The sequence below is a fragment of the Sorex araneus genome, chromosome 1 (assembly GCF_027595985.1).
Source record: "Sorex araneus isolate mSorAra2 chromosome 1, mSorAra2.pri, whole genome shotgun sequence".
Classification (NCBI taxonomy): Eukaryota; Metazoa; Chordata; class Mammalia; order Eulipotyphla; family Soricidae; genus Sorex; species Sorex araneus.
Window position 1 is genome coordinate 406,941,876 of NC_073302.1, and position 22,623 is coordinate 406,964,498.

General features: G+C 43.0%; 1 protein-coding gene across 3 annotated transcripts in view; it reads right to left on the reverse strand.

Annotated features, from left to right (window-relative positions):
* Positions 1–533: 533 nt before the first annotated feature.
* The window catches only part of LAMB1 (laminin subunit beta 1), an 88,128-nt gene continuing 66,038 nt past the window's right edge, over positions 534–22,623 (reverse strand). For all 3 annotated transcript variants that reach the window (XM_055134445.1, XM_012935314.2, XM_055134453.1), the window contains 10 exons: positions 18,080–18,449; positions 14,834–15,018; positions 13,342–13,583; positions 9,964–10,167; positions 9,229–9,373; positions 7,030–7,237; positions 6,566–6,707; positions 2,480–2,656; positions 989–1,148; positions 534–814 (listed from right to left, as the gene is read on the reverse strand). In XM_055134445.1, coding sequence (XP_054990420.1) covers positions 678–814; positions 989–1,148; positions 2,480–2,656; positions 6,566–6,707; positions 7,030–7,237; positions 9,229–9,373; positions 9,964–10,167; positions 13,342–13,583; positions 14,834–15,018; positions 18,080–18,449 — 1,970 coding nt within the window. In that variant the 3' untranslated portion in view covers positions 534–677. The remainder of the gene's footprint in view (positions 815–988; positions 1,149–2,479; positions 2,657–6,565; positions 6,708–7,029; positions 7,238–9,228; positions 9,374–9,963; positions 10,168–13,341; positions 13,584–14,833; positions 15,019–18,079; positions 18,450–22,623) is intronic.

Sequence of the window (22,623 nt, forward strand, 5' to 3'; positions counted from 1 at the left end):
ACAGATCACAGTAAGAACCCTTAGGAAATGAAATAAAGTGCAATATGAAAACAGAAGTTACAGCAGCATTCCGCTCTTTGCGTAGTTCTGCTTGGTTGTCAAGGAGAATGTCCATAAACTCTGGCCTATTTAACTGAAACGCCCACCCCCAGGCCCCCAGAAGCCCTGTTCTAAGCAGTCATATTAAAAACCATAATTTTCCCTATTAGAAATTGCTTTTTGTTCATCCTTAGAGCAAGGAATATTTATGGGAATTTTGGAGAGCTTAAGCAATTTAGAAAAGCTTAAGCAATTATAGAAATTGTGAGGGTAGCTTAAGCTATCTCTTTTCTTCCTAAACTCTATTTGAGAATCTCATTGTGATTTGGGGGCTGTTTTAGAGGATACTGACCTAGCACCCAGGTGAAAAAAAAGGTGGTTTATAGAGGTAACAGAAATTAGGTTCACGATGTAGGCCATAGCTCAGTTATAAATCCATTTTTAAGAGAAAATAAGTGACTCATGAACACAGAATAACAAAAAGACCTGCTAAATTTATATTTTTACAAAAGCACTGTACTTTATTTAACTCCGTACAAAATGTGATTAAAAATATTAAATAGGTAATGAGTTTTATTTGAAAACCACTAAGTCAGTTATTAAAATGTAGCAATTTTACTTTGGCCACCTCAGTCACTTTACAAGCAAGTGCTGTAAACTGCGACTTTCTGGCTTATATCCTTCAGGAGTGTGCGAACTTCTCCTTCCAATCTTACTAATTCTTGAGCTTTATCTTCTAAATACTTTTGGTTGTCTTCGTATTTTCTTTCTAAATCTGCAGGCGATAAAAACAAAAGTGTGAAAAATATATATCCTGATCTTAAAATTAATTGAAATCCTCTTTGCCCAAAAAGTCTCATTTAAATTCCCAAGATAAAAAAAAAAATAAAAAAAAATACCCAAGATACGAATAGATCATGCAGACATGAGCTGTGGTGAGCGACATTACCTTGCAGCAGCTGTAGCTTGCTGTTTGCTTGAGCCAGAAGAGTCTTTGCTTCATTCTGCAGCATTTCAGCCTTCCTTCTGGCATCAGCCGACTCTTCGGTTTTCTTGGCAATTAAATCTTCCGCTTGCTTATACTTTTCATCAAGTTCACCATCCAGAGACTGCAGTTCAAAATTTGACCCAAAGAAGTAATAATGTTAAGAGCCAGAGCAGTAATTTATTTATGGCAAGCTTGGGTCATAGCAGTTAATTTATGTAACGTGGGTTTCTGGGTAAAGTGCCACTTCCAGGGCTTCAAGCTAATTGGTGATGAATAAAACTTCTGGGTGAAATGATTAAACCCAGCACCGACACGACTTTCAAAATGAAAGATTTAAGACATTCCGGAGTTGGGCCAGTCAGTGCCTAGGATTAAACCCCCTCTCCTACAGAGGGGGGCACTTTTCTATAGTGTAGAGTTTAAAAATAGTAGCTTTTCTCAAATGCAGATGTGCTGAGATCCAAACATATACAGATGGGCGAGAAGACCATTTTAAAGAGAAGGACAGTCCGGACCTTGCCTAGCTTAGGGTTGGTAGACCAGTACTGAAAATCCAGTGCAAAAGGGTGAGACTGTCAGAGCACGTGTGGGAAGTTTGGAATAATGGCTGCAACTGATTCTCAAGTTGAGGAAATCTGCTTAATCGACGTTATATGAAGTTCATACTGAGGGGTTTTTGTTTCTGTAATGTCATATTTTGCAGAGTGCTCTGTAAGAATACCTGGGAAATACATATTCAGAACCCTTGGAAAAAGACATGTCAGTGAACTTTAGTGTTTTTTCCCCCAATCTGGAGCACTACCATACTTGAGTAGTGTATTCAAAGTTACAGTAACATGGGGGGAGGAATCTGTTTTTTTTTGGGGGGGGGGGTGGGAGGGAAAAAAAAAACCTAACAATTCAATGTATACTTCCTACTCTTCACTCAATAAACTTAGGAGTGTCTCTTTGGAGATAAACATTTGCACACACAAATTCAGAAACTGCATGTGTGATGTAAATTGGTGAAATGTTGAGGTTTTTCTCTGTAAACTATAATGTGTTCCAGGCAGAAGCCAGGGGGTAGTTAATTTAAAATGAGTGTGGGAGATGAACTCAATAAGCTTTTTCTACCCTGCTTTTAAGAACTGTATGCTTTAAACATCTTCCTAACTGAAATACAGAAATGCCAACTCTTTGCTTGCTTTGAGACTGCCACCCTAACGTGAATTTAATTTTTTCTAAACTCATATCCCAGTTTGGATTTGAGAGCCAGGTAACTACTAGATGCTTTCATGTCCTCTCCCATTCCCCATTATTTTCCATCAAAAGATTGCTACTTAATACTTCAAATCAGGTCATTTGGGACATTTCTGATGAGTTGTCATGCCAGATCCCTTCATAAGGGATGTGCCCAAGGAAAGCAAGGAGATTAACTGCTCCTTTAATCGACATAACTGAAACGGCAGTTACCTTCTTCGCATCATCTGCACTTTGCTTCACTGTATATACTACTTTTTCAATATACTCTGCCTCCACAGAGTTCTGAGCAGCCTTGCGCTTAAGTTCTTCCACATTTCTCTCTAGCTCGCTGATGCGTTGGGAGGCATTGATCAGGGTTTCTTCAGATGCTGCGGTTTCTGATTCAATCTGAAAATACAATGTCAATCATTCAGCAAGTCACTGAGGAGTGGTAGGAAGTACTAAATAAAGAAATTTAGAGTCAGGCATCCACCAGGTATTCCCAAAACTGCAGGGCCCAAGTAGCAACTCAGCCTCAGGGCCCTGATCTGAACCTGACTGCCTCAGTGGTCAAGAACTGCTCATCAGGGCCTCTGGACCCTGGATCTTGTGAGCATCACTTAGCCACCCACCTGCCCATGTCTAACTTTAGTTCTAGCTATATCCTATATATTAACTTTATTATTTTTGGCACTTCATGTTATCTACATGAATATTTTAAGGCCAACCCAGGTTTGGTCGTTTGGTCCCTAACAGCAAAATGGTCCTCTAAGTCCCCGCCAAGGGTCATCCCTGAGTGCAGAGCCAGGAGTAAGCCCCGGACACTACCAGATTTGGCCCAAAAAAACAATTAAAATTAAAAGAGTTACTTGCAAACTAGGTAAACAATGTTCACAAGTAGATAAGAGAAATTTTTATATTTCCAAATGTGATGGGAAAATTCTGTAAGTCTTAGACTTTAGTTTTTCTTATCAAGTCTAAATATTGAATTCTAGCTGTGGAGACTTTTGGAACCTATTTAGAAAGCTAACTTGACTGCTTTAGCTAATTAGACCAGGATTGATCTTTAAATGTATGAGAAGTTTCTACGGGATTGAACGATGCCATATGATCTGAAAAAGTGGCACATTTCAAATCCCACTTAGGGGGAATTGAAAAAATTAGGGGGGAAATTTCTCATCTAGACAACTAAAGAGCCACATTTGAGGAGCCGAAGCAATAGTACAGTGGATAGGTCGACCCTGGTTTAATCCCTGGCATCCTATGTTTCCCCCAGCACCACCAGGAGTAATTCCTGAGTGTAGGGGCAGGAGTAACCCCTGAGCATCGCAGGGTATGACCCAAAAAGCCAAAAAAAAAAAAAAAAGCCATATTTGATCTCTTTTCAAAGTATAACCCACACCAGTTTTTAAAAGCTAGCCAAAGTAATCAGCCTCCCCTCTGACAGAAGAACTAGTGTACCTGAACACTCAAAAGAAATTACCTTTAAGAATGGTTTCTCATAACTATCTTTAAGGATGGGTTTATCCTACAGAATTAACCCTGAGTAGCAAATCCATGATTAATATGTCATTATAGACGTAGGCTAAAAAAAAAATTTTTTTTTTGACTTTTTGGGTCACACCCAGTGATGCGCAGGTGGCATCTGCACTCAGGAATTACTCCTGGCGGTGCTCAGGGGACCATATGGGATGCTGGGAATTGAACCTGGGTCGACTGCATCCAAGGCAAACGCCCTACCCACTGTACTACTGCTCCAGCCCCCCAAGGCTAAAATTTTATTTTCAAATGAAATTACTATTTTTTGCTTTTGCCGTCACACCTGGCACTGCCTCTGCCCTGCTTCCAGCTCAGTGCTGGTCATCCTGAAGTGTCAGTAGTCTAACCTAGGACTCCTGTGCATGGCCAGCATTATAGACAGCCCTTTCAGGCCCACCCCCCCCCCCCCCAACCAAATGGTTATTCACTGATGAGTGGTTTTTGGAAAGCTTTCTGTAGCACAGCTTTAGAAGTTCTCTTTGGTTTCATCCTACAATGCTTTCTGCACTCTGGGTTCCAGGAAAATAAAGCCAGTATTACTACCTTAATCATCAAACAAAATAGCTCACCTAAAATTTAAATAAAGTTAAATTTTAATAGTACAGTGAGGAACTTAGAAAACCAAGAATAAATGTGGCCAGAGAGAGTGCAGCAGGTAGAGTTGCCTTGCATGTGGCCAACCCGGTTCGATCCCCAGCATCCCATACGGTTCCCTGAGCCTGCCAGGAGTGATTACTTGAGTGCAAAGCCAGGAATAACTCTTGAGCACAGCCAGGTTAGACCACCAAACAAAAGAAAATCAGGTAGAAAAAAAAAATTCCTCAACTATAAGTATCCCCCGGGCTGGAGTGATAGCACAGCGGGTAGGGCGTTTGCCTTGCACGCAGCCGACCCGGGTTCGAATCCCAGCATCCCATATGCTCCCCCGAGCACCGCCAGGAGTAATTCCTGAGTGCATGAGCCAGGAGTGACCCCTGTGCATCGCCGGGTGTGACCCAAAAAGCAAAAAAAAAAAAAAAAAAAAAAAAAAAAAGTATCCCCCCAAAAAAGGGCTATAAATATAAACACAAAATTTTTAGGAAAAGTGACTGAAAAACTGCCTTTAAAGTTGCTGAGAGTAAAAATGAAAAAAGGAAGACAGGTTTGTATTAACCCACAGAAAGAAAAAACAGACTAAACCTAGAAAATCTCTTTTCTTGGGTTTTAAATGATAGGGGGTTGTTGGCTGGTGAAGGCTGGCTGTTAGCACGAGTACTGGAAACTTCTAACTCCAAAATTGTATTCTGCAAAGACTGGCAAGATCTCAGTGGCTGAATACGTGCTCTGCCTGTTGTTTTAATGGCCGGGGTTCAATTCCCAGCACTGCAAAGTCCCTCTGAGCACCATCTGGAGCAGCCCCTGAGCCTTGGGCCAGGAACAGCCATATATAGCTGTATTCTGTGAAGGTACTGGGGGTGTCCGCTGTGGAAGAACAAGAAGGGTGAATACACGCTGTGGAGATCAGTGCTCCCGGCGGTGTTCAGGGGGCCATATATGGTGTCTGGGATCACACCTGAGCTGGCTGTGTGCAAGGCAAATGTCTTACCCTCCACGATCTCTAGCCCTCTTTCGGCTACATTTTAAAATTTGTTTTGCGGGGCTGGAGCGATAGCACAGCGGGTAAGGCGTTTGCCTTGCACGCGGCCGACCCGGGTTCTAATCCCAGCATCCCATATGGTCCCCTGAGTACCGCCAGGGGTAATTCCTGAGTGAAGAGCCAGGAGTAACCCCTGTGCATCGCCGGGTGTGACCCAAAAACCAAAAAAAAAAAAAAAAAAAACCAAAAAACAAAAAACATTTGTTTTGGGACTACACCTGGCTGTGCTCAGAGCTTGCCCCTTCCTGGCTCTATGCTTATGGGTCACTCTTGATGGGGCTCTGAGGACCTTATATGATACTGGGATCGAACCAGCAAATGAACTTTCCTAAATTTGGAAGAAAAACAGTTTGTTCTAGACTCGAACTGTATCATTTTTAAAAATGAGAAGATTTAAAATAAAGTACTAAATTCATGTGACAAACTTTTTTTTTCTTTCTTTTTGGGTCACACCTGGCGATGCACAGGGGTTACTCCTGGCTCTGCACTCAGGAATTACCCCTGGCCGTGCTCAGGGGACCATATGGGATGCTGGGATTTGAACCCGGGTCGGCCGCGTGCAAGGCAAACGCCCTACCCACTGTGCTATCTCTCCAGCCCCAATGTGACAAACTCTTAATGATATTATGGGGAGTAGCTGCCGATCCCTGAACACTGCTGGGGAAGGGCCCAAAAGTGTAAAAAGTTTCAGACATTCTAAAGCAGATTCTTTAGCTATTAGGTCCCAGTAGGACGTGGACACTGCAAAGTGACATTCTGACCTTGGTTGCTTTTCATTAGGTTTGAGAAACTCACATTCTTTGCAAATTATTCTATTACTCTAAACCACGTAGACTGTTTTTAATATATAACAAGTTTGTAAAACTGGATTCTGAAATGGCTACTTCATACTATGTAACAGTTTGCTTTTACTTGGACAAACAGGAGACTTGTGGTTTTTTAATCTTCAGCTTTTTGTGGGGGTGAGCATGAAATGGGGTCCAACATGTCCCCCTCTACTGAGCCCTCTTCTCCCCTTAAACACATCACTTTTAGCATCAGGGTCTAGCAGGAGTATAGATCCATTAAAATAATCCTTTGATGTTCAGCTGTATTTTCCCAGCTCTCGGCAAATGCACTCACTTTTCTGATACCCATCTTACCGAAGTTAGCACGTTCTGTGTTCCCTGGATGTCCTCATCTGCTTGTTTAATCGCCTTCTCTGCTGCAATCTGGGCCTTTTCTGCCTCTTCCAGAGCTTCCTTTACCATGTCTGCAGTGACCTTAACATCTGTTGCACTTTTGCTGCAATGAGAAAAAATGATGAGTGTATGTTAATGTGCAAAGAGTACTTCCTCTTCAAATTTTTCTCTCCCATTTTTTTTGGGGGGGTGGTGGAGGGGAGGCACACCCAGTGGGAGTTAGGGCTCGAACCCAATTCGCCTGAACGTAGAGCATGTGCTCGACCAGTTGGACTATCTCTCCAGCCCTTTGAACTTCTCTGTCAAAGCACTGCCATACTGCAATGACCCGGAGGAACACACAGATCATTCTGAGAAACTTCAGAGATGAAAGAAGTATTTTGTTACGCTCGTGTAAGGTCTGCAAAATGAGCCTCTTCATGTACCTGGCTCTTTTAGCTTCTCCTAACAGTGTCTCCGCTCTGGCAATGTCGGCTGCACTTTGCTGGAGAATCACCTCGACTTGAGACAGGCTTTCCACTCTTTCACGGATGTCATCTGTCAAGTTCTGTAACTGCTCTGGGGTGCTAGGCATTTCCATTTTCAGTACTTCATTAGCAACTGCTTCGATGCTGTCCAGATCAGCACTGTCCTCTGTTAAAAGCAAAGAGGTGCCATAAAGTGGTGAAAATCACATGTGGTTCACTCATTTCAACTCCTCCTTCTCGTCTTGATACTAGGTCATATGTTAAGTGAAGCACAATAAGACAACCATACTTCTTGTCTCGTACTACTTGGGGATAGTGGGCGGAGACTGAGGATGAGAATTTTGAAGATGGGATTTTGAAGGATAATAGGGTTTGACAGAAAAAGAATGTCTTCCAATGAAAATAATGGATAGAGTATCCTATGTAGAAGTCCAAAAGAATAACTGGTTTGGATGGTAGAAAACCATGGGAGTATAAAACTGAAATTTGATTCCGAAAGACAAAACCTTCAGTTGAAGTAGGAACAATAAGAACTGTGAATGCAGATAAGGAAGAAAATTCAGTCCACGCAATAAGAAAATCCTGAGTGTCTTATCAGGAAAAAAGCAAATGCTTTAGGAGTTTCAAGTGTGCCCAACAGGTTAAGTTTTTAAAAAATGTTTTATAAAATTATATTTTAAAAAAAGCACTTAAGAAACAAGATTTAAAATATTTATAAAAACATTTAAAAAATTAGAAGACTATAAAAATGGTCCCTTTAAGGTCAGAGTGATAGTGCAGTGGGTAGGGAACTTGCCTTGTATGCGGCCAACCTGAGTTTACTCCCTGGCACCCCACATGCTCCTCTGAGTCTGCCAGGAATGATGGCCCCAACACCCTTCCTCCCTGAAAAAATGGTCCGCTAAGGTTTTAAGCACAGTTAAATGTGATTAAATGATGGCTTCTACATGACATTTCAAAAGTTGTCTATGGCACATAGCATTGGATATTTTTTAGTTGTTCCCCATTTTCCCTTAATGCACAGGTTACTGTACAGGTCTTTATAGGCACCTATATTAGTTTTTATTTATTTTTATTTTTGGGACACACCTAGCAGTGCTCAGAGCTTACTCCTGGCTCTGCACTCAGAAAATAAATGAGCTCAGGGGACCATGTGGGATGCCAGGGATCGGGCCTAGGTCAGCCACGTGTCAAGACAAAGGCTCTACCTACTGTATTATCGTTCCAGCCCAGCTCCTACTTTTAAAGTAAGATAAATATTTCAAATGGAGTTAAATCCTGGCAAGTCTGCTAAAGATAGTAATCCAATTCATTTGCCACTGATTTGCACGAGTGTGGGATTCAACCCTGAGCAGTTAATTATCAAGGGACGTGACTGATCAGTCTTCTGGGGATTTCAATTTCCTCCTTTTTTAAAGCTAAGTAAGTGACCTCTTCTCCCATTGGAGAGTATTGATTCCTTGCCTGCCAACCATAAGGAGTGAGGCTGTGAAATCAAAGCTGAGAATGCTTAAAAGAGTGAAGCAGAAAAACTTCAAAGTCCAAGAGGTTCCCAAGTCATGGCGCTATCTTACCATGAAACTTTCTATTATGTCACAAAAAACAAATCTTTTGTGAGGCAGTATTTCTGTGGACAGGTTTTCTGTAATTGGAGCCAAAACCATGCTTATTGGTAACACTCCGAGCATAACCAGCAACAGTTTGGAGCTGGGCCACAAATTCTAGAGTTTTTATTTTTCACCCCCTCTCCCCTCCCAGAAGACTTCAGGCCTGTAACAGCTAGCCATAGGCATGAATATCCTATAAATAATAGAATTCTAAATCTCTGAGGGCCATGCCAAAATAAACTATACTGATTTCATTCCAAGTTCTCATGTCACTATAAGTAATATCTTAAAGTTCCGTTCTCCTGAGCTCCATGATACTCCTGAGTATCAGCTCTGTCTGTATCCACATAACATAAAACACACATCTGTGAGCTGTTTATTGGAAAAGTAACATTCCTTTTGGAAATCTTACTCTATTCTCTGCCAGATGCTAGTTTCATCTAAGAAGTGGATTGGAATATTACCTCTTAAACACAGACCCTTATACGACAGTTCTGTATCTGAAGGTACAGAAAAAAAGTTTAAAATGAAAATAAAATGTATTTCTTACCAGTCAAAAAATTTCTGATTTGCTTGATTAGATTTCTCAGATCCTCATTGCTCCTGTCCACCTTCTCTTTGGTAGCGTTGGTTTTCAACAGAACATCTTGTGCATTCTGTTTTGCTTCGTCTGCCCTCAGTTTTGCTTCAGAGACCTACATGGGAGGTATGAATTACAGAACTTTTTCACTTGAACGCAGAGCAGACCACATTAAGGATTCCAGAAAGTGATTCTGAAAATTAAACATCTGAGATCATGGTTTCAAGAAACAAATGGTTCCCATTCAATACTTCTTATATTCCAATACCAACTGAACATACTTAGTGTATAGATTTCCAGACAGTATTCTGGACCTAGCATCAGTTTTTAAACTTCAACTCTTCTAAAATGTATGGTGACCTGTAAGATTCTGCTTAGACTTTTTCTCAGGGTACCCACTCTCGAGCTGGGTGAAATAATTATGTTTTTGTTATACAGCTGAATGCAGACTCGATCCTGGGCCCCTGGTAAGAAATAGGGTTATCAGACTATCTTTGGTGAGAAGCAAACCAATTCTTAAATACTCTCTATAAAGAAAACCTCACCCAATTCCCTGACCTCAAAAAAAAAACTTAGCATTTCAGACTTCTACTATAAAATATCCTTTTCATTTTAGTCGGTATTTATAATTGTTTTCTCCCTTTCAGACCCACCAGGTCATCAGTGAAAGCAAACTACACAGGGTGAGGCCTTGTGCCGAATTACCATCTTGGAGAGCCGCTCCACTTCGGCCAGGGCACTGAGGACATCTTGGTCAAAGTCCATGGCTTTCTGCCAGGCATTGTGTGCGACAGTGACGAGGCCATCACAGCCGGGCCCTCCGCATTTCTTCTCTCCTTCTTCGGTTCTGCAGTTTGGACCCCCACATTCCGACTCAGAGCAGGAGGCCCCTGGAGGTGTCCCACAGGTCTGCAAGAGCCAGCGAGCAGGGAGCAGAGTTCAGCGAGGAGCAGCTGTTCGGGGCATGGGTGGCCCTAAAGGGACTAGGTGGCCTGTAGCCAGGGTGTTTGGAAATCATGTTCAGGACAGGGGGAGGCACACAGAGTTTAGAAATAAGCTAACACAATCATTTTCAAGGAGACAAAATTCCTTGCCCTTCATCAATACCATCTATCTACTGAATATGAAGATCCATCTATTTTCCCAGGATGCAAACATCTGCTATGTCAAGTTGAAGTCAAAGAATGCTTCCTGTATATTTTGACCAGTTAAGTGTTTCTTTTCTTTCTCGGTTTTGCTTTTTGGGTCTCATCAGCTATGCTTAGGGCTCACTCCCGGCTCTGTGCTCAGAGATCACTCCTGGCAGTGCTTGGAACCCCATATGCAGTGGCAGGGATGGAACCCCACATGCAGGGCCAACTGCATGTAAGACAAGTGATGAGACCACCAGAGCAGGCACTCTGGCACCTTACTTAATGTACTATCTCTCCAGTCCACAGGTTTTTTTTCTTTAAAAAGGGTTTGAGAACCTACTACAGATCTACCATTATCTTAACTTCTAGAGTAAAGGATTCCATAAAAGCCCATTATATAACCTTAGAATAGTAACTTCTATAAATAGATGAGTAACTTCTCACCTATTTTGGAAGGCAGGATTACTTGAGATAAAACAACCCAAATAGGTCAGATGCAGTAAGAAAAAAACTCCAATAGCCTGTAAGAAGGTGTATCTGGGGAAGAAGTGTTGGCTTGTGGGATTTGAGTAGCAGTGGGGGATATTCCAGAAGTGAATGGAAGAGAGGGAGGAGGGTGCAAGTCCCAACTCCATCACCCTACCGACCCCTCGAACTTTTACCTACCAGAAGCTTGAGAAGATCAGGTGCCTCATGGTGAACAAATGCAAACTGATAAATTACAAGTTTTCAATATATGCTTTGAAAGACTGGGAACATTTTTTAGTTACAAATGTCATTTCTGGGGGCTGAGTGATAGTACAATGGGTATGCTGTTTGCCTTGCACGAGGCTGACCTAGGTTTGATCCCCGGCATCCCACATGGTCCTCCAAGCCAGGAGTAATTCCTGAGTGCTCAGAAGTAACCCCTGAGCATCACTGAATGTGACCCAAAAAGAAAAGAAAAAAAGTCATTTTGTAGAAAATACACTGAAAAGCAAAAGATTTACTACAGTGAAAAGAAGTTAACAGAATACTTTTACACAAAGAAAGTATTCTCTAAATAGGTTTTTTATTTATTTTTTTTAAAAAAGCAAATGCTGTCAACTTTTTAGTCAAATCATCTTATCATTATAACCCCTTTATATTTCAAATTAGCAACTAAATTAGGTTATGCAGCTTGTTTATAGTATCTAAAAAGATTTTTTAAAAAGTCAAGTTTATTCTCAGAATCTAAGGAATGAACCACAGGGCCACTTTCTAAAAACAAACACCATTCTGAAAGTACTGTTTTATTTCACCAGGCAGGTGGGCAAGAACTACCAGCATGGTTCCAGCTAAATCCACACAAAAACTGAAGGTACTTGATAAATACAAAGGGACGAGCATCTCTCTATGTGAGGCAGGATGGGACTTATAAAGGGAGTTCACGGAGGTCAAGCGACAAAGACTAACACAGTTAGAGACCAGGAGAAACTGGCGTCTCTCAAGATAGCTCAGCAGATGGAAAAGCCAGCACGAGCAAATCATGCTGCCAGAAAACCAGCCCCTGGCCACCCACTGAGCTCGACACAGCTCCTGCAAAAGCTAACATCCTTTCGCATTCTAAGCTTCCACAACTAATTCTATTTTGTTTGTGATTACGGCTTTCTATTGATGGCAGTAATATGGAAAGGAAAGCAGAGAACGGGCATTTCAGGCCTCTGTATAATCCTATTAGGTTATATTTACACGTTGTTCTGGGCCTCCATTTGTGCAGTAACAGTGACAGAAGAGCTTGCTAACTCTGTTTTCTCCAGAGGCTCGGGAGTTTCATTTCATATCCATTATGATAATGGACCTACATAACCCCGTGAGCATGCATCAGTTTGGTCTGTCGCAGTGAATTAGAGCATGTTCTTGTCTGTTTCAAAAAAAGGGGAGGAAGGGATAGAGTAGGAAGAGGGTTGGGGATGTGGGACCCAAGACAAAGTTGCAACCAAATATGAATTCTTCAGTCTCCCATGGACCCACCTTCCTTCCTTTATTGCTATTCTGTATCCCTGCTATTCTCTATCAGCTTAAGAGAGACAGGTCTTGGCTTATGAAGAAAATACCCTCTAAATTCTCTGATAACCTTCACTGAAAAACAAAGAGGAAAAAAACAGGCTCAGTTTGACTTTATTTTGTTGGCCCTCTGCCTGATTTTCAGTTAACGCACTACTCAATTTCATTTGGCTCCAGAGTTACTTTTTAAAAGCTTCTGGGAAATCAATCTACTTTCTGGGTTGGTCTCAGAGTTAATCTTCAGCAGGTAAAATTACCAGAACAAAGGAACATTTTCACTGCACCCATGGAAAAAACTCATTTGCTCCCTTTAATTTATTTTTTTAAGGGGGTCCCCCTCAGAATGATTCTAAATTGCTTCATGGGGATGAAGCTTACAGTTTTACAGTTCAAATCAGAAGAGGGGAATGTCCATCGTATGGGATGGATCCAGTTCAGAGGCAGGGGGCGATAGCTCAAAAGGTTGGAGTACACGCTTTGCATGAGGGAGGCCCAGATTCAATTGCTGATACCGTATGATTCCCCTAGCACCACCATAGGGAGCGTCTCCTGAGCACTAAGTTGGGAGTAGTCCCTGAGCACTAAGTTGGGAGCAGTCCCTGAGCACCTTCACTCCCCCAAATATAATAAAAATAAAACCAATCAGGCTTAAATCAGAAGTCATGAGTGAAGAAAACAGAAAGGGAAAATAATACCAATTTTTTTGTCAGTTCAGAGGGAAGCACTGGCAAAGGGCAGTGTGAGAGACATGCTGTTGTTTCTATTTTTTTTTTTTTTTTGCCTAGGGTATGAAGCCCCCATAAGGTGGGGCCCGGACCAGCACCTGCCCATTCATCAGTTAGGTCAACCATGAGAAAGACATAGCAGCCTGTTCCTTCCTTCCTTCTTCCAAGACCAGTCTCGAGGGCCCAAACTCAAACCTTACCAGTTGTGCGGCAGCTGAAAGATCGAGACTCTGCAGTTTTCCTGCCAGCTCATCCAGGAGACGGGCCTGTTCCTCCTGCTTCTCCCGGAACTGGGATTCTCGTTCCAACATCAACTCTTCCACCTGGTCTCGGGTGAGAGCCGACTGCTCCACGGTGCTGCCGGCGTCAGTGGTGGAGGCATTCACCCGCTGCTCGGCCTCCAGAGACATCTGGAAGTACTTGGTGATGCTGTCTAGGGCCCCTAAGGCATGAAGCAGAATCCCCAGTCAGTGCCCTTATCCCCAGTGAACTTATCAAGCAATGACTGTTCTCTGCCGCCTACGTTGAGTTGGGGGCATTGTTTGAAAGTTCAAGACAAAAAGAACCTTACAAAGAAGTCTAACTTTTCTCTCTCGGGATCAACGCTTTGTCCTTGTTAGCACCTCCTCTGGCTCTGGAGGAAGTCAGACATGTGGGTGAAAAAAATCAAATCATGCGATGTTCCGACACGCAAGCAGATATCCAGGGCTTCCTAAGTAACTGGTAGCAGGCAAACTTTAGGTTAATGCTCTGTAATGTTCAGATCTGCTCAAACGGTTAGTATTATGCACAGAAAGCAACATGACATATTTTGGTCTTAGGAATCTAATCAAAAAACTAAGAATGCCATTGGGGGTGTGGGGGGGGAGAGAAGAGGGAAAACCCAAGCTAAATAGTGTGATCTGACATATTTCTACTTTTTTTGCTTTAGATATGATCTATGTGTTATCAACAAATGAATGCTCTGCAGGTTATTTTCTGACCAAGCAACATGCATGACTAGAAGAGAATTTGCAGAAGTATCAAATAATTTCTTTTTTCCCCCCTTTCTTCCTTTTTATTTTTTAAATTTGGGTTTTGGACCACACATGGTGGCGCTCACAGCTTACTCCTGGCTCTGATGCCAGGAATCACTCCTGGTAGACTCAGGAGGCCAAATGGGACACCGGGGATCGAACCTAGGTCAGCCATATGCAAGGCAAGCACCCTATCTGCTATACTATGGATACAATCCCCAAAGTTCCTGTTTTTGTTTTTTTGGACCACACCCAGCAGTGCTTAGGAATCATATCTGGTGAGGGCCAGGGGACCAGATGGATTGCTAGGAATTGAACCCAGGTTTGCCCTGTGCAAGGCCAGCACCCGACTCATTGCAGATAGCATTGGCCCCTCAACTTAATTTCTCAGGCTAAAGGAGTATCTGGAAGAGTTAGGAAACAGCTGTCATTCTAATGCAAGAAGGGCTGCTGGCTTCCTGGGCTCTCTGTCTCCTAGTTTCCCTGTTTCCTAGTTCTTTGGCAGCACCATGAAATGAAGACTTTCATCTGCATCGGGCCAGAGACAAAAATGAGAAAAAGCCTTAATGTGATTAGAAGTTACCTGAGGGTTATTTTTTCCTCCTGATGAGCTATATTAAAAGATTCAGTGAAGATGAAATCTACTGCTGAGATTATTCGCACAAGAAATGCTCACCGCGGATATCTGAGTTTTTGATAAATTCCAGTTGCTCAGCAAGCTCCTTTATCGTGCTGTCCAAGCTTTCCGCTTCATTCTGTAAAGCATCTAGTTCTCTGGCGGTGCTGTTGCTCTGTGAAGCGGTGTCAGATAATTTCCCTTCCACTTGAGTCATCCTTTCAGTAACATCTTTGGTTAATTTCCTGTAAAGATAAAGGCCGGTGTAACCTAAGTTAAATAAGCCAAAGGGAAATTCTGAAATTCCATTTTTTACTGATCCTGTATCCATTACTCTGTTATTTCAAACTGATCTAGTAGTTTGTAACAATTTATTCCTAAATGCTGGTTTCATTCTCCTTACCACTGACAGTTTCTATTAAATCCAACAATTTATTATTGGATAATAATAGGAAATAACCAAATTATTTCCTTGAAGACTTGACAAGAAACCCAAAAGGACTGCTCAGCTATGCAGTAGTCGATGAGCATTTGAGGTATTCTGATTATTGTAACATGAGAACAGGTCCCATGTGTGGTGCTCTAACCCTGAACATGGGCCACTACAAGCTGTACAATTCCACACACAATGAAGAAGTGATTATGGCATAATTGATGCTTCCCAGGAACTCTTTGCGCCTCCTTGATCTCCATCAAGTTGGAATGTAGAGGAAAGGAAGCAACACCATGAGGAAGCCACCCAAATGACCTTGTCACACTCTGAGCCAGATTCTGCCAAAGGAGTTGCCTCTCAAACAAGCACATGTATCATAAGAATGAAAGTTCTATCTAGGGACCAGAAGGTAGTCCAGTGGCTAGGACACATGCTAGGCATGCACTGTACTCAGGTTCAAGGCCTACCACCATATGGCTCCTGAACACCATTGGGTGCAGGAGGCCTGGAGCACCAATGGCATGGCTCAGTTAACTACAGCACTGTTGAACCCGAGCAGCATTGCATCCTTGGGCTGAGAATCATCTCGAGACCTCCCTAGGCACTGCTGATGGTGGCCCCTCAAAATAAAAAATAAATTTAAAAAATTTTAAAGCAGTACTATCTACCAAGAGTGCAAGGCAATCAACATTTAACTTTCACAATATTACATCTGGAATCTATACTCAATTTTGTTGAGCTACATTACCCATGCTGTATATTAGTCCTCTATCTGCCTAATGCTATATGTATACCATAAAAGTCATAGCTAAAAAGATGCTCTAGTCTTACTGGGTCAGTCAACTGAATAGAATTGTCTTAAAGGCACAACAGTATTAAAAACAGTGTATCTGCAGAGATGCTCAAGAGCTGAGGACCATCAGAAAGATGTCATTTAATGCTGAGATAATTCTCTGAACCCAACTCAAAGAAAAAGGTCTTCAAAGAATTGGTATGTTTAATGGCTTTTTAAAATTTAATTCCTTTTCTTGAGCTCGTTTTCTCTTTTACTGGCAATAAAAGAGAATAACAACAGATTTTATTAATCTGTTGATTCAGAAAAGGCTCTCCTGTCTTCTCATTGCATCCAATGTTACAATAAAAGAACACCACTTAAAAATAATACTACTTTGATCCTAAAGCATGCCTTTGGATGCTGTGTTTAAAAAGATGAAGGAAGCCAGCTTCCCTGAGATGATCATAATCTAGTGGGTTGAATTAATAGCGAGGGCAGAAACAAAGCTGTTTCAGGAACGTAATCTCTCTTTTGGCGGCCTCTCAAAGGACAACAGATTTTTTCCTTTTCCCTTCGGTCCATGAGACCAAGCCTAAGAATCATGTGCTCAGATGGGCTTGTATTCAGGCCTCTTAGCACTTACTGCCGTGTGTCAGGAGCCCAAACTGAATGGCAGCTCTCCTCCACCTTCAACGAGGTAAAGTTCCCTATTTGACCCACTATTACCCCACGTAAGACATTTCCTAATACTCTGCTTAACCATGTGGCCTTAGTTACAAATTCCGAAGTCTCAAAATTAAGAACCAGTTGCTTCCACTCTAGGAGGTCCAATCTACAAAGAATGATTCTAGTGTATGTTGTTGCTTTCGTGCTTCCCATCTAGACTGGATAAACATTCACTTGGCTTCTTAGAGATGCTGATTCAAGTCTCAGCACACAAGAAACGTTTCTGTGACTCTGTGTGAAAATCACTCCCACGGGGGATTTAGCTCTGAAAGTCCTCTTGCCCGTGTCTTAATGGAGAGTCTACAATGAAAATCTATGGCAGGGGGGAAACACAGTGCTTCTTACTCTCTGGTTTTGTCCTACCACCTAGATCTTATTCTGCTATTTGTTGATGGCCATATTCATAAATACTGTATTTGAACACAGGGAAGTGGTGCAGAAATGACCAATTTCCCTTCACCTTGGAACACTGGTGAAGGGAAGTGAGCATTTTGATGGTGGGTCTGTTATTGGACAGTGTATGCATGAAAGTATCGTTAACAGAGTTGCTAGTCACTGTATTTCAATTTAAAAAAGTGGAAAAAGAAAAATAAATTTCAAAATAAATTTGAAAAAGAAATGACCACTGAGAATATTGGGACCATTCAATTTTGCCTGATTCCACAGGCAAAAAAACAAATAACCAAACCAAACCCATTATCTAATCAGAGTTACGATTCTCCAGAGCTCAAAAATTACTTTTCTTGTAGAAAAATCTATAAAATTAGATAATGTGGACCAACAGCTGAGAGGCAGAGATAATCTGGAAATAAATCTTTTTCATGGTAATTTCTCTGACAGTAGTCTAACTTAGCATAGCAACCATTTAAACTGATGCTGTGTGTGTGTGTGTGTGTGTGTGTGTGTGTGTTTGTGTGTGTGGCACCTATTTACATGTGTGTGTGGCACCTATTTATAGCGCAGTTCCTTTTCTAACTCCAGAAGGCAAAGGCCAATAGGACTGATGGAACTTTATCCACAGGAGCGAAAAAAAGCAGCAGCTCTGGAATGAGAGTCATCTCAGCTCATGAGTCTAGCAAGCAGCCAAGTGGAGACTCCATTCAGGATCCTGTGTCCAATTCCATTCTGGGCCACCCGAATGCTGGACAGCGTTACTGGCAGGACGCCGAGAAGCACCAGACTCTCCACTCATACTGCATAATCTCAGTCCCCAGTGAAATTTCACCAACCCAAATGCCCCGGGTAGGGATTGCTGGGAGACGGAATTGCCCAGCCTCTCCAGCCTCTCCCAGGACTGGCCCCACAGCTTCCATCATTCACTCATCTAAATGGAAACACTGTGAGCCGTCACTCTGGCTCACCCACTACTTACTCTGCTTCCTCAAAGAGAGCGCCAATGTTCTTCAGCGGCTCCGCAGCGGGGCTCTGGGCCAGGATGTCTTTGATCTCAATGACTTTCTTCTCCACTGAGTCCACGGTCTCTCGGTAAGGCCCAATGACTCCGCTGATCTTCAGGGCCTTCGCTTTCTCCAGGAACTTCTGGGTCCTGTTGGTCAACTCACTGATGATCACGTCCCACAGAGCGAAGCACTGGTGGCAGGGCGTGCAGTCCGGGAACACGCCCGAGTACCCTCGAGTGCATTTGTCACAGCGCGGGCCCTCGACACCCTCAATGCAGACACACTGGCCCGTGGACTGGTCACACTGTGGCGTCTCGATGCCCCTGGCATCACAGTCACAGGCTAGAAAGGGAACAGAAATGCTCTGAGCCACTCGACTGGGTTTAGCTCTGAGAATGCCCAGTCACTGTTACCAAAGGAAGATGACAACTGGTGATGACTTGCCCATGGCTCTCAGAGAGGGCCTGACAGCCACCACTCCTCCTGAACAAAAACTACTTCAACCCTTGCTAATCTCTACTTAACTAACAACAATAGAGGGCCAGGGAGCTAGTACAGGAGTTAAGGCACTTGCCTTGCATGAAACTGACCTGGGTTTGATCCCTGGCACCCCATGTGGTACCCCAAGCTCCACCAGAAGTAAGTCCTGAGCACAGCCAGGTGGGACCCAAACCCAAAATAAAACAAAAACAATCATCATAACAGTTTTTTTAAAATGAACACTTCCAATGCCACATGTCCTAGAAAAGGCTTCTATCCATTGTTCCTTTATATCTGATGCTATGGGTGCTCTAGCTGTTTATTTCTGTTTTGTGGTGCCACATCTGGCAGTGTGCAGGGGACCATGTGAGGTGCTGGGGATCAAACGGGGGTCAGCTACATGCAAAGCAAGGCCCTTGCCTGCTGTATTATCTCTCCAGTCTGGAAAATGTGTTCGGATAGTCACTGTGTTACCGCTGCAGAAAATGACACTGAGCAAAAAGAGACAACCCTCCTAAGCCTGACAGCAAGGAGGCGGCCAAGCCAGGTGCAATTCTGCATTCTGCAGAACCAGAGACTGAAGCTCTGTCTTGCCTCTGTCTCCCTCTCACTGTATCTCTTGTCAGCACAGACTTCAATCACTTATGCAGGTGACGCCCTGATGTGAGGCATCTGGCCCAGGAGACACCACCAGTGAGCAGCTCCTAACCTACCTGGTCCACCTGGGCACCAAACACAATAGTGAGTCTTTGATGAGATGTGCTTGGCTTGATAAAAAGGAAACAATCAAAGTCACAGGCACACAAGTGTGTAGCTCAAGCTTTCCACAAAGTCTGATGTATTGTGCCGTGTGGGTTTTTGCTCTTGGGAGCAGCAGCCAGGCTCAGAAAAAGGCAGAATAGACAGAGGGACCCTAGGACCTTTCAGTCATAACATCCCACTGGCCCCATAGGGTCGGTATCTTCAGCAGCACCAAATGGTGCAAGAAAACTCGACATTGTGACCTGCTGGACTGTGGCCTTATCTTGATGCTGACACCAGTGAGCCCTGGAAAGAGCCCAAATCCCCGGTGACTGACTCACTTGTCCACTCATCCTTGACATGTTGTTGCACTTGTAGAATATTCAAGTAACAGTAAGCCAACCACGTGCATTTTCTCTGGCCTTAAGTCACTTATGAAAAAAGGTAGGGAAACAATTTAAAAAGAAAAATGAACAGGGATTGGAGAGGTAAGTCAAAAGTCTCATGTCCAATAACGGACACCATATGGTTCTCAGGGTCCCGCTGGATACTGTCGTGGAGGTCCCTAGACACTCTTGGTGGCCTAAGCAATACGACAACACTAGGCACAAACACTGAGCTGTCTGCTCCAGCTGACTGAGTATCCCGAAGAGTGACCTCAGTGGCCCCTGAGAAATGTTCGGGAGGCTTGTTCATAACCCCGCTTCCCCAAAGACAAATTTTATTTCCTGAGACTGGGGACTCAAAAGGACAGGGGATTATCCCCTGAACCATTTCTCCAATCTCAACACTGTTAACACTAAATCAGCCCCTAACCTCGCTTTTGCCTTGAAGTCTGAACAGGGAAACTTACACATACAGGGAAACCCTCTTAAAAATGCAGTCTCAACTGGGACAAGGCACCTCATTCGTGCATTCAGTTTCTCAGATCTCTTTATAAAGTCTCCTGGGAAAGTCTTCTGCCCCCTAGAAGCCTTTCTAATGGAACGTGCCCAGAACAAGTTTTGCCTTTGGTCCTGGGAGCTGCTCATACCTCAATCCTCTAAACCCTGTGAGATGCGCATGGCTGTGCAGTTTCCTGGACCTCTGACCCTCCAGCCTTGTGTGTCAACCTATTTTCATTGCCTCTGCTTGTCAAACACCACTCAACTGAGGAGTGCTCTCTAACTGTCAGTATGAGCTGAAGACATAGGCTGCCTGGTTGAGAATCCTGATTGCCTTACACTGCAGCTATGCGGCCCAGGGCAGGAAGGAAAGTCAGTCTCAAAGGTTCCACATCGATGATAACGGATAGGATAATGATGATGTCTGCATCAGAGGTTTGCTTTCAGGATGAACTAACTTAGTTCGACAGTGCTTAGTGGAGTTTTTAGTGTGTTCAACTACATAAGCCCTTAACCCTGCTAATAATTATCAAAATATTTTTTGATATCATCACTTTCTCTGTCCCTAGAGTTCTACCCAGAGTGCCGCTTAATCATATTTCCATGGGATAAAGGAAAATGAAAGCTGTCGGGGCCTAATGTTTGACACCAACACAATTTATTCAAACATTAGGTTGGAACATTATAGTCCTCCTCTTTCAGCATTTAAAACATATAGCAAATCCTTGATATCTTGAATTTCCAATTCTAAAAATTTTATCCTTAAGCATATTATTTTACAAAACATTTTATGGGGTGGGGGCAGCTGGGCCACATCCAGGGGTGCTCAGGACTTAGACCTGGCTCTGTGCTCAGGGATCAAACCAGGGTATACCGCATGCAAGGCAAGCATCTTAACTCCTGCACCATTTCTTTGGCCCCAAGTATACTATTTCTAGAAACTTCAGGAAAGGTTTTTAAAGTTTTCCTATTGAGTCATTTTCACCAATTTAGAAGAGCTGTAGTTTACTTTTAAGTGTGAAAACTGCCCCCTGTCCATACCTCCCCTAGACCAAAGTAGTGTTACAAATGCTCTTGGAAATTAGGGTTTCTTAATCCAGGATGTTCAGGGAAGTCTGCACCCTCCTTATGGAGATCTGTAATAATCAGCATATTAAAGACCTGAAGGAGTTCTGCAGGGAAAACTGTTTTACCTGGGTTTTACTGACTTGCATAACAAACTCAGTTTGACCATGGATGGCATCTTTCTCTACTGAAATCCTTAGGGAGACCTCACGAAAAAAATAACATGACAGGCATGATAGAATCACTCCCTTCCAACTTCTGAGGAAGAAGGAGGGAAAAACTTAAATAATGCTACGTTATAGGTTTTCAAGCTTCTTTGTTTGGCCTACTATACCTTTTGAGAAAAAAATATCACTTTATACACTCTGGAAATCTATCTTCTTTAAATGAACATGCAGAAGGCGTCTCCCAGTGGTACACGAGGCTACTACAACCCTATCCCCAGATTATTCTGGCATCTTCCACTACCTACTTTGTACATAAAATACACAGTGTCTCACCTGAACACTTTATGTACTTTATTTTTTAAAACCAAATTTTCCTTACCACGTGGTGAAACTGCCCTTTTCCAGACAGGCCCAAGTTGTATGGGTGAATCATCAATCACTGTGATGGGGTGAAACACAGATTGCTTCTGGGATGCTCAAGACCCCAGGCTTTGGATGGGGCCTGGGAATCTGTATCTCTGGCAGCTGCCAAGGAATGCTGACAGAGTCACTCCGACCCAACTGTGGGGAGGATTGACTCTTGTTTTCCCAGCTGTTCCAATCTTTTTTTTGTTGATGTGCCTACAGAGGGGTAGGGGTATGTGTGTGTGTGCATATGTGTGTGCGCATGTGTGTGCATGTGTGCGTGTGTGTGTGTATGTGTTTACTTTTCAAAGGCTTGTGCTGACTCATGACATTGGATTCATCAGCCAGGCTGAGGCACAAACCTAAGGTCTCCATAAACCAACAACAATGATGCCGTTTTTTCATCAATGGGATTGCTTAGCTTGCTCCTGGCCAGCAGGTTCAGCTAGTGGCCAGAGTGCTAGCCCCACAGATCTGTGTTTATTTTGGGCTTAGGTCAACTGAGGCAGAAGCTACACAAGCTTTTAGTTTGTTCAGAAAACTTTCTGTCCTGCAGAAAATGCAAAGAGACTTTTCAGTTCAGTCCTAAATATTCTTTTTTTTTTTTTTTTGGTGGGGGAGGGAGGCACACCCGGCGAATGCTCAGGGGTGATCCCTGGCTCTGAACTCAGGACTCACTCCTAGCAGTACTCAAGAGGATCAAAAGGGATGTCAAAGATCAAACCCAGATCAGCCACATGTAAGGCAAGCACCCTACCCACTGTACTATATCTT